Raw genomic sequence first — 12,808 nt, 5'->3', positions numbered from 1 at the left:
CTCCATTAAGACACAGGCTGTTCTTCTTGTTCTCAGCAATGGCAATTTGCCTGCTCTGAAACAACACAGGAGACGAGTGAGCTTGAAAGCCTCAGCTAGCGAGATCAGTTAATGGCAGAAGTCCCTGTTCCTTTCTCCGGAGAGAGCTGGCTGTCTCACTATAGGAAATAATGCGTGTCATGTATACCTGGACCCGATCCAATGTTCAGGAAACACAAAGCAGGATAGAGCTCCTGAGGGAATCTCCAGTTTTATTCTTGTTTTTACAGTCCTGTTGCAGAGAAGTGTCATTGACTCAGCAGCCCAACAACCAACTGGCAAACCGTAGGCAGGACTCCTAGCTGGTTTTGGTACCCAAATGCTGCCTTGACGACTCCTGTTAAAGTCTGGCTGGATAGTGGTCAGGAGTGAGCTGCTTCGAGGCCCCAGCTGCTGCCTTGACCCAGTCACGGATGATGTTTGCTTCTTGGAGACGAGCCTCTCTGGCTGAAGGTGGATCAGCTGGGTTGGAACCCCTGTTGGAACACATAAAGCTCACAGGAAGCAGATGCCAAATCCAGGGAACCACAGCTGGCAGTTTTTCAATTTGGCTATTTTGGAGCTCTTGGGGATGAAATGACCCCTCTGGTTTACGCCTGCTCCTCTGGGGTAAACTGCCTCTAAACACAGAGACTCTATTTATCACAGGTTTTGGTCCTATCTTCTGTGAATTTATTCAAGTGGCTGCTAAGATACTAGCAAGGGCTAGTCTTGCACTGGAGAAGAGAGAATGAGGAACTGGGCATCTTAACATACCTGCACTGAAATAGCCCAGATTGAATTGCTTAATGCAATCTACTAACCTGGTGCCCTCCTGATGTTTTGGATGTTAATGGCTGTTGTAGTTCAAAACATCTGGAGGGTGCCCAGTTGGCAAAGGCTGGCTGAATGGCATAAAATAAGTGAAGAGTTAAAAATGTATTTACCACATTTTTCACTCCATAAGACGCATTTTTTTCTTCCTAAAAAGTAAGGGGAAATGTCTGTGCGTCTTATGGAGCAAATGCGTGGACCCTGGAGCCAAATTGCCCAGGGGCGAAAAGCAGATCATGCTCATTTTTTTGAAAAAGGGAAATGGGTATTGAAACAAAGCTGCTGATTGGCAAGCGATCAGGGAGGGACATAAGGGACGCTAGCAATAAAGGAGGCTGTCTGGGAGGGGGGAGGTAAAGACAGTGAACTTGCAAGGAGAGGAGACAGGAAGACTAAAGCAATGAGGAGAGAAATTGGAAGAAAAGGAGGAGCAAAAAACTGCTCCAGCTAAGGAAAAGACACTAAGGCAAACGAGGGAAGGGAGTGTTGAAAGGAAGCAGCTGATCGGTAAGCGAGATAAGGGATGGTAGCGATAAAGGAGGCTACCTGGGAGGGGGGAGGTAAAAGCCCATAGATCCTCAGAATTTTTGCATTGGGTCACCCCAAATTCACCATCAGATCACATAGCATGTCCATGGCTACAGCCTGCACCAAAAAACCCCCACACATCCACTGTTTCATGGGGCTGCAATGGCGCAAAAGCGTGGTTACAAAGCATGGATCCACATGGAACCTCAGGATTTTTGCACTGGGCTACCCCAAACTCACCGTCAAATCAGATGTCTGTGGCCACAGCATGAACCATTAAAATCATACATCTACTGTTTCATTCAGAATATTTTTTTTTCTTGTTTTCCTCCTCTAAAAACTAGGTGCGTCTTATGGGGCCACAAATACGGTACTTAAAGGTTTTTAAAAGGACTTCCTGTCTGAAATCTTTTAAAAGGACTTCCTGTCTGAAATCTTGAAGGATTCATTAAACCTTCAGTGGTGGCACCCATGTTGGTTACACAGCTCCTGACAATTTCTGCAAATACATACCTGAGATCTAGATGATGGGCACCTCCCTTGATAAATATCGCTATCAATGAGGAGCTCAGGTTCTTTCTAACCTGCAATGACAATGAACGGAAGTCAGACCTTTCTGGGGCCGGCAAAGCGTTCAAGCTGACAGCTATAAAAGAGCAGGCAGAATTTGGAGAGGTTGATAACTTACTCCGCCACTGGCCCAGGGATCCAAGTCTCCGTTTGAGAAGATGATGTTGCTTGCAGCAGTCAGATCTGAGGGTATTAAGCAAGATACTAAATAAGACTATTCGCTTGTCTGGTAGAAACTCTTTAAATTGCACCAAAGAAGCTGCATGATGAGCTGAGGCCCAGCGGCAGAGCTCCTGCTTTGCATGCAGAAGGTTTCAGGTTCAACCCGTGGTACAGCTGGCAGAAGCCCCAGCTGGAAATCCTGGAGAGCCTCTGCCAGTCAGTATGGAAAAATACTGAGCTAGATGAGGCAATACTCTGATCCAGTAGAAAGCAGTATGGTGACAACTCATGAAATAGACTCCCAAATGTAATGTTTGAAGTCTTTCATGGGCTAGCTAAAATTCAAGGGGAGCTCTGCATTGAAGGCAGTCGAAGAAAAGGACATGCTCTAGACTGGGGAGGGAGCTGCCTTGTTACAGAGTTGGACCATCTGTACCTCAAACCAATATTGGCTACTCTGGCTGGCAGCAGCTCTCCCATCAGGGCACCCATCGGGAGGAGACAAGGTCTGCCGAAAAGGGTCTCTAGTTGCCGATCTCACCAGTGAGGTACAATCCCAAGCTAAAGGGAGAGGGAATGAAGAAAAAACTGTCTGCTTACCACCACCCCAGAAGCTGGTCCATAGCCATGATGGCCGAGGGCGAACCCCCCATTTCTGAAAGCAGTACTGTTCCCTGGCAGCATCTGTGAAGGGGATCTCTGGGAACATGTCGGTCACGTTGTTGCTGTTGAAGGTTAAGTTGATTTCAGTGCAGGCCTGAAGAAAGAACTGATATTTCAGCAGCCATCCTGGTCCCAAAGAAGGCAAAAATGGCAATGAAGTATGGGCATGTGTGTTTCATTCTGCACCAGAGGTGACTTTCTTGGAAAAGTACGTGCTGGGCCAGAAGGTGGCTTCCCTTAGTGAGGATGCTTGAGATTCTCAGTGCAGTATGATCACATATTACCTGCATTGAACTTGCACAATTTCAACCATATGCTGCTGAAGGGCACTGGATGGAATCCCAAAAGTTAAATGCAAGCAAGGTGGCTCTTTTTGCACTGGGAAGACCTAGCACAAAATAGCTTTTAAGCTCTCTGCCTTGCAAGGCCCTCTCCATGTCTTGCGTCTGGGATGCTCCCACAAGGTTTTGTGGGAACTCGTAAGGCCCCATGAAATGTTGCAAGAGCATTCAGAGCCTGGTACACAGAGAGAACCTTGCTCCCTAAGCAAGGCAAAGATCTTAAAAGCTCCTTTTTTTGCGCTGGGAAAAACTTATTTGGGAGAGGGGAGGCAAACCCCTATCCATGCCCTGGCTCTGAAGCCTTGAGGTGCTTGAAACGCCTCCCAACACTACCACCCTGAATGGGGGGCACCAGCTTGGGGAGGTAGTGCTTCCCAGGGTGGTAGTGTTGGGAGGCGGCCGTGCGGTGCTCGGTTCTGAATATAAGCTGCACTTTAACTTTTCAGTCAGATTTTTTTTTTTTAAAACATAATTTTTATTAACAGGCCAATCATATCACATTATTTCAAATCACATTAATTCCAAATTATACAGCCGAATTTTTCAATTTTGTTGGGGGTGCCCATACATCAAGCTCCGGACGAGAATCCAAACATCACTTCTATTACTGCTTTAATTAAACAGTTCTATCCAGTTCTATCCAGATAGTCTCTTTTTTACTTTCTTCATTCTTGTTGTTGTCATATATTCCTTTCTTTGCGATCTCTGATAATCTTCACAGGCAGGTTAAGAACAAACATCGTCTGCATGGGTTTTACGCACTCCATAAGTCATATTTCATAGGGACAGCCGCCATTCCACTCCTCCTTCGAAAATTTATCTTATCTGCCCTTTAGTTGTCCCAGGCTTGTAAAATATCTCCTAGAGGGCTCTGCCAGGTTAAAGATCAAATTCCAAACATCGTTCACTTTCAAATAGTCCTGGTTCTCCTCCCCCCGTCTTTCTTAAACAAGCCTGTCTTGCGAGACGCCATTTTAAAACTGCGTCCTAAAATTTTTCCATTCTCCGATCTTTACCAATCCTCTCTTCATTCATCATTAATTCATCCCACACAGTTTTTAGATTCCTGCTTGTGTAGTAAAATACGGCGGTTCTTTTTTCTTTGGGGTGGAAGAAGAAGAAGAGTTTGGATTTGATATCCCGCCTTTCGCTACCCTAAGGAGTCTCAAAGCGGCTAACATTCTCCTTTCCCTTCCTCCCCCACAACAAACACTCTGTGAGGTGAGTGGGGCTGAGAGACTTCAGAGAAGTGTGACTGGCCCAAGGTCACCCAGCAGTTGCATGTGGAGGAGCGGAGACTCGAACCCGGTTCCCCAGATTAAGAGACTACCGCTCTTAACCACTACACCACCCTGTGGAGGGTTATTTATACTCATATAATATAAAGAAAGAAAGGTTTTTTCCTCCACCCCACCTTCTTAGCTCCAAACATACCCATCTCTTAATGGCACTTCGTCTCTTGATTTGTCTTCGCCTGCCGCTCCGATCCCAGAAATCCATTAATCAGCAGTCTTACCTCCCGACCTTTGCTTGACGTATGTGCTTTAACATCTTCCAATTATATATTTCCAATTATATTTTCATGTTAAAGCAAGCCAGCACGCGCGAATTGGAGACAGCGTCCGGGAAGAGCCGACCACACCGAGGTCTTAGCCAAGTGACCGGCGCACCCCCTTCTCTTGAATCTGGGGGTGCATTGTGGCCACTGCTGGCAAGGCAGTCCCCCCATATCCTTGGGGGGGAAGACTGCATACTTCCCATAGCAGCCTCTTAATTACCGTATTTTTTGCTCTATAAGACTCACTTTTTCCCTCCTAAAAAGTAAGGGGAAATGTGTGTGCATCTTATGGAGCGAATGCAGGCTACGCAGCTATCCCAGAAGCCAGAACAGTAAGAGGGATCGCTGCTTTTGCTGCGCAGCAATCCCTCTTGCTGTTCTGGCTTCTGGGATTCAGAATACCTTTTTCTTGTTTTCCTCCTCCAAAAACTAGGTGCATCTTATGGTCTGGTGCACCTTATGGAGCGAAAAATACGGTACCTCGTATGAGTCGGAGAGATGTTATTGTGGGCCATCTTCCAATGCGCCACCTGGTGGCCTCCCCCACAGTCAGAATTTTTTTGGGGAGTGCAGCTTATATTTGGGCCAATACGGTAGCATGCAATCATATGCTTGTGTAAAATCAGTGTGAAATGAAGATATAATGATTTCATGATTGTGTGATACCATTTCATGATTGCGCAATGTGATTTCATGATTGTGCGCTATGACTTAATGAAATCATATCACAATATCAAGGTGACATGATTCCATGAGTGCGCGCTATGATTCCATGAAATCATAGCGTGAGATCAAGGTATCGTGATTCCATGATTGCGCTGATTTCATGAGATCATAGCGCAGGATCAAGATATGATTCCATGATTGTGCGCTATGATTTCATGAAATCATAGCGTGAGATCAAGGTATCGTGATTCCATGATTTTGCTGATTTCATGAGATCATAGCGCAGGATCAAGATATGATTCCATGAGTGCGCGCTGTGATTCCATGAAATCATAGCGTGAGATCAAGGTATCGTGATTCCATGATTGTGCTGATTTCATGAGATCATAGCGCAGGATCAAGATATGATTCCATGATTGTGCGCTATGATTTCATGAAATCAGCGCGAGATCAAGGTATCGTGATTCCGTGATTGCGCTGATTTCATGAGATCATAGTGCAGGATCAAGATATGATTCCATGATTGTGCGCTATGATTTCATGAAATCATAGCGCAAGATCAAGATATCATGATTCCATGATTGCGCTGATTTCATGAGATCATAGCGCAGGATCAAGATATGATTCCATGAGTGTGCGCTGTGATTTCATGAAATCAGCGCGAGATCAAGGTATCGTGATTCCATGATTGCACTGATTTCATGAGATCATAGCGCAGGATTAAGATATGATTCCATGATTGTGCGCTATGATTTCATGAAATCATAGCGTGAGATCAAGGTATCGTGATTCCATGATTGCGCTGATTTCATGAGATCATAGCGCAGGATCAAGATATGATTCCATGAGTGTGCGCTGTGATTCCATGAAATCATAGCGTGAGATCAAGGTATCGTGATTCCATGATTGCGCTGATTTCATGAGATCATAGCGCAGGATCAAGATATGATTCCATGAGTGCGCGCTATGATTCCATGAAATCATAGCGTGAGATCAAGGTATCGTGATTCCATGATTGCGCTGATTTCATGAGATCATAGCGCAGGAACAAGATATGATTCCATGATTGTGCGCTATGATTTCATGAAATCATAGCGCAAGATCAAGATATCATGATTCCATGATTGCGCTGATTTCATGAGATCATAGCGCAGGATCAAGATATGATTCCATGAGTGTGCGCTATGATTTCATGAAATCAGCGCGAGATCAAGGTATCGTGATTCCATGATTGCGCTGATTTCATGAGATCATAGCGCAGGAACAAGATATGATTCCATGATTGTGCGCTATGATTTCATGAAATCATAGCGCAAGATCAAGATATCATGATTCCATGATTGCGCTGATTTCATTAGATCATAGCGCAGGATCAAGATATGATTCCATGAGTGTGCGCTATGATTTCATGAAATCAGCGCGAGATCAAGGTATCGTGATTCCATGATTGCACTGATTTCATGAGATCATAGCGCAGGATCAAGATATGATTCCATGACTGTGCGCTGTGATTTCATGAAATCAGCACGAGATCAAGGTATCGTGATTCCATGATTGCGCTGATTTCATGAGATCATAGCGCAGGATCAAGATATGATTCCATGAGTGTGCGCTGTGATTTCATGAAATCAGCGCGAGATCAAGGTATCGTGATTCCATGATTGCGCTGATTTCATGAGATCATAGCGCAGGATCAAGATATGATTCCATGATTGTGCGCTGTGATTTCATGAAATCATAGCGTGAGATCAAGGTATCATGATTCCATGATTGCGCTGATTTCATGAGATCATAGCGCAGGATCAAAATATGATTCCATGATTGTGCGCTATGATTTCATGAAATCATAGCGTGAGATCAAGGTATCGTGATTCCATGATTGCGCTGATTTCATGAGATCATAGCGCAGGATCAAAATATGATTCCATGAGCGCTATGATTTCATGAAATCATAGCGTGAAATCAAGGTATCGTGATTCCATGTTTGCGCTGATTTCATGAGATCATAGCGCAGGATCAACATAGGATTCCATGATTGTGCGCTATGATTTCATGAAATCAGCGCGAGATCAAGGTATCATGATTCCATGATTGCGCTGATTTCATGAGATCATAGCGCAGGATCAAGATATGCTTCCATGATTGTGCGCTATGATTTCATGAAATCATAGCGCAAGATCAAGATACCATGATTCCATGATTGCGCTGATTTCATGAGATCATAGCGCAGGATCAAGATATGATTCCATGAGTGTGTGCTGTGATTCCATGAAATCATAGCGTGAGATCAAGGTATTGTGATTCCATGATTGCGCTGATTTCATGAGATCATAGCGCAGGATCAAGATAGGATTCCATGAGTGTGCGCTGTGATTTCATGAAATCATAGCGTGAGATCAAGGTATCGTGATTCCATGATTGCGCTGATTTCATGAGATCATAGCGCAGGATCAAGATATGATTCCATGATTGTGCACTATGATTTCATGAAATCATAGCACAAGATCAAGATATCATAATTCCATGATTGTGTGGTGTCATGATTCATGAAATCATGATTCCGTGGTATCGTACGTGAAATGCAATCGTATACAGGTGGTATGTGGTGTTATGGGAGAGGGACCATATTGGCCCGAATATAAGCTGCACCTGCAAATAAGCTTCACCTTTAAGATTGAAGACTTATTTGTGGGCTCTACCCCCCTGAACAGGGGGAGGGGGTAGCGGCTCTCAGTTCCGAGCACACTGCATGCCCACCTCCTGGCACTACCTCCCCAAGTCGGCATTGGCCTCCCTCCCCCTTCCCTATTTACCAGGGGTTTGAGTACCTGCGTTTTTGCATATATGCAGAACCCTTTGAACCAAACCCCTGCATAAGATGCAAACATACTGAACAGAGACACTGAAGTCTACACTCCAATTAAAGGGGCGGGGATTAAGAAGACTTGCTCAAAGTAGCAAAGTGGAAAGGGCTATGGATTGAACAGCTGTTTGGACACACTCCCATCTGCAGACTGTAAATGTTTTTGTATAATCTCTGGTAGAGCTGCATTTGGGAGGCTCTGTGATGGTCTGGCTACCCCATCTCAAAAATAATTAGCGTACATCTTGGGAAAGCACAGGAAAGGGCAACCAAAATAATCAGCCTAGAGCAGGGGTCCCCAACCTGTGGCCCATGGGCTGGAAGCAGCCCATGGATGCCGTTTAACCAGCCCCTGAGCTGCCCCCGAACCGAGCTGCCCACTCCGCAATAATGGAATACTCCTGCAGGCCCCATGGCCGCCTCCAGCAACTGGAACAGCTGCGCAGCATTCCCGGGAAGGGGTCCTGGTGTTCTGGAACTCACAGCTGCTCTCTTGTAAGCACGCGGTCTTAGCAGAGGAAAGCAGCACAGACGGAGGTGAGGAGGTATCTGGGCATACCTACTTTATTTCTACTAATTACAGCTTAAAGAACAAGCATGTACGAGAGGAGCATACCCTCATACAGATGCCCTGTCTCATCGCAAACAGAGCAGAAAGAAAACTTTCTCACGGAACAGAAAGTAAACAATAGGATCAGATGATCCTTGCAATGGGAGGAGTGAAATACTAATAGGTAAGTTCCTGCATGCGGTGCTAAACCAGCACAGCACGACGCATGGACTCTCTTCCACAGCTCCGGGAATTGCTTCTGCACAGACGCCAGAAATTGCTTCTGCGCAGTCGTGATTTTTGGCGTCTGGGCATGTGCAGAAGCAATTTCCAGCGTCGCAGACATGCACAGATGTGATTTCGGGAGTCGCGCTGCACTGGTCCAGCCCACAGAGGATCTCTGCAGGAGTGGCCCATGCCCAGTAAGCCTTGCCAACCCCTGGTCTGGAGCATCTTTCCCTATGGGCAGCAGCTGAAGTGTTTTGGATGCTTAAATTTGGTGGTGGTGGTGGGGAGCTCATTAAGTGTAGAAGGGAAAATAGGATGGAGGATTGTAAAACTACATACAATGGTACCTCTGGATGCGAACAGGATCCGTTCCGGAGCCTCGTTCGCATCCTGAGTAGAATGCAACCCGCGACTGCCTGTCTGCATGTGTCGCAATTTGCCACTTCTGCGCATGTACGTGACATCATTTTGAGCGTCTGCGCATGCGCGAGCGGCAAAACCCGGAAGTAACACGTTCCTTTACTTCCGGGTCGCTGCGGAGCGTAACCTGAAAACGCTCAACCTGAAGCATATTTAACCTGAGGTATGACTGTATGGTGTGGATATCCTGAACAAAGGGAAGTTCTTCTCTCTCCGATTGTTTTATCAGACTTGTTCATTTGCTGTTGTTATATTAGTATTCTAGAACTGTAGTGAGGGAGGAGCCCCAAAGCGTCATCTAGTCCAAACAGCTGCAATGTTTTCATATCATCTGATTCTACTGTTTTATTGGCTACTGCAAACCAGTTTGGGGAGAGGGGCAATAATTTTATATTGGAAGGCAGTTTAAAGGTAAAGGTAAAGGTACCCCTGACCATTAGGTCCAGTTGTGGCCGACTCTGGGGTTGCGTGCTCACCTCGTTTTACTGGCCGAGGGAGCCGGTGTGCAACTTCCAGGTCATGTGGCCAGCATGACTAAGCCACTTCTGGCTAACCAGAGCAGCGCCTAGAAACACCTTTTACCTTCCCGCCGGAGTGGTACCTATTTATCTACTTGCACTTTGACGTGCTTTCGAACTGCTAGGTGGGCAGGAGCAGGGACCGAGCAATGGGAGCTCACCCCGTTGCGGGGATTCGAACCGCCGACCTCCTGATTGGCAAGTCCTAGGCTCTGTGGTTTAACCCACAGCGCCACCTGCGTCCCTGGAAGGCAGTTTAAGAATCATTAAATACAACTCATTGTATTTAATGATACGATTAGTATCACTGGGCAGAAGATCTGAGATAGCGAAAGAAAGAAAAAGAAAGAAAGGTTCTCCTCTCAATACTTAGCTTATGGAACTCATTGCCATAAAGCATGGGTAGGCAAACTAAGGCCCGGGGGGTGGATCCGGCCCAATCGCCTTCTCAATTTGGCCCACGGACAGTCCGGGAATCAGCGTGTTTTTACATGAGTAGAATGTGTCCTTTTATTTAAAATGCATCTCTGGGTTATTTGTGGGGCACAGGAATTTGTCCGCCCCCCCCACAAAAAAATATAGCCCGGCCCCCCACAAGGTCTGTGGGACAGTGGACTGGCCCCCTGCTGAAAAAGTTTGCTGACCCCTGCCATAAAGCATGCAGAGCGACCTTTGCCAACCTAATGTGCTTCAGACTTTTGGACTAAATCCCCATCTTCATTAAAATATATTCATTTATATTGAGTCCCTCCCTCGCAGGGACTCAAAGCAGCTTGCTGATAAAAATAAGAACAATTAAAAACGTGGGGGAGGGGGTTTCCATTAAAAAACAAACGCTGATATAATTAAAACACACAATCTGTTAAAACCATACAGCGCAGCACCAAGCCTTTCATTAAGAGCAGGGAGTTCCCCAAAAGCCTGCTGAAAAAATTAAAAAAAAATCTTCACCTGCTGGTGGATGGACAAGGAGGACGGAGCCAGTGTGGCTTCTCTAGGGAGGGGATTCCAAAATCTGGGAGAAGCCCATCACCCAGCAGGGCTGGGGCAGGTGGTAGTCAGAGTCCACACAGCATCTGGCGGGCACCACATTGGTGAAGGTGACGCTCTTGTTAAATTTCACTCCTCTTCCCCCAGGCATACCTGATAGTCCCATGCAGCGGCATCTGATCCTGTTCCACAACCTGTGGGGTCAGCGCATTTCTGGTACAGCTTGTAAATATCGAAACATGGAACTATCCCAGTGGAGTTATAGAGCAGCCCTAGTGAGTAAAGGAAAGGAGGTTATGACGCCTGCTCATTTCAAGGGGCCAGATTAGATGGCTTATTATCATCAATAACATCAGTATGTTTAATTATAATAATAATAATAATGATGATGATGATGATGTATGATTTATTTAATATGTGTACAGTCGTACCTCTGATTGTGAATGTGATCCACCTGTGCAGGAGGCACATTCACAACCAGCAGCGCTCGTAGCCTGAAGTGCCACGTCTGTGCACGAGCGTGACGCGGTTCGGCGCTTCTGCACATGCGCGTGACATCATTTTGCACTTCTGTGCATGCGCGAGTGCCGAAACCCGGAAGTAAATCGTTCCAGTACTTCCAGGTTTGGCGCGGTCCGCAACCTGAAAACGCACAACCCGCAGCGTTCATAACCCAAGGTATGACTGCATTTTGCTTTTTCCAGCAACATAAATTGAGATCAAAGTGGCTGACAATAATCACAATAGCACTGTGAGGGGAAAGGGGGGAACCCCATTGTAAACACTATAATAACAACTACAGTAACAGTAACATTAATAATAATAATAATAATAATAATAATAATAATAGCAGCAATTAATTTGTTGTTGTTGCTGCTGCTGCTGCTGTTTTTGTTGTTATATGCCACCCATCTGAATGGGTTGCCCAAGCCATTCTGGGCGTCAAACAAAGCAAACCACAACAATAAATCATTGAAACCCTTAATACAATTTAGTAAAATCATAGTCATTCAACAGTAATAATTAAATTTACATCCTGCCCTTCCTCCCCAATGGAGCCCAGGACATCAGACAATAAACTAACAATAACAACACTTGAGAATGTAAGAATAGCCTGTTGGATCTGGCTAGTGGCACATCTAGTCCGGCATCCTGTTTTCATGCTGGTCAAGCAGATTCTTCAATGGGATACCCGCAAGCAAAACATGAGCACAAGAACCTTCTCCCTCCCCTCCTGTGGTTTCCAGAAACTGGGATTCAGAAGTATTTATTGCCTCAGACCATGGAAGCAGAGGAGGGCCACTGTGACTAGTAGTCATTCATAGCATTGCCCTCCTCCATGAATTCATCCAATCCTCTTTTAAGGCCATCCAAATCAGCAGACATCGCTACTTCCTCTGGTAGTGAATGCCATAGTTTAACTTTGCCCTGCAATAAGAAGTCCTTTCTTTTCTCTGTCCTGAATCTTCCAACATTCAGCTTCACTGGATTCCCATAAGGTCTTGTGCTGACGGGGGCGGGGAAGGACTTTTCTGTCCCCTCTGTCCATGTCATGCGTGATTTTATAAACTTCTATTATGTCACCTCTTAGTTGCCTTTCCTCCAAACAAAATAGTCCCAAATGCTGCATCTTTTCTTTGTAGGGGAATCTCTCCACCCCCTTCGTCTTAAAAACATCTTGAAAGCAATTCTAATATAGATACCATCTGGGAAAGATCTGAACTTGTGGGAAGACAGAAGTCTTCAGTTGGTGTCAAAAAAAAGAAGAATTCTACTGAATATTCTTTCCAGGGCAGGGGAGATTCCAAAAGGGCAGGTGCCACAACCCAAGAGGATTGCACAGAAAAGACCTGTTAAATTAGGACCTGCAGAACACAGTATGCAAATATGTCCTGGTCC

General features: G+C 45.5%; 1 protein-coding gene across 1 annotated transcript in view; it reads right to left on the bottom strand.

The window, feature by feature from the left end:
• Positions 1–231: 231 nt before the first annotated feature.
• The window catches only part of DPP7 (dipeptidyl peptidase 7), a 30,574-nt gene continuing 17,997 nt past the window's right edge, over positions 232–12,808 (bottom strand). The window contains exons 9-13 of the mRNA XM_079962149.1: positions 11,063–11,181; positions 2,713–2,869; positions 2,069–2,133; positions 1,894–1,964; positions 232–515 (exon numbers count right to left, since the gene is read on the bottom strand). Coding sequence (XP_079818275.1) covers positions 380–515; positions 1,894–1,964; positions 2,069–2,133; positions 2,713–2,869; positions 11,063–11,181 — 548 coding nt within the window. The 3' untranslated portion in view covers positions 232–379. The remainder of the gene's footprint in view (positions 516–1,893; positions 1,965–2,068; positions 2,134–2,712; positions 2,870–11,062; positions 11,182–12,808) is intronic.

This window comes from Podarcis cretensis (assembly GCF_951804945.1).
Source record: "Podarcis cretensis genome assembly, chromosome: Z".
NCBI lineage: Eukaryota > Metazoa > Chordata > Lepidosauria > Squamata > Lacertidae > Podarcis > Podarcis cretensis.
Note: the sequence above shows the minus strand (reverse complement) of the source record. Positions and strands in the feature narration are given on the sequence as shown.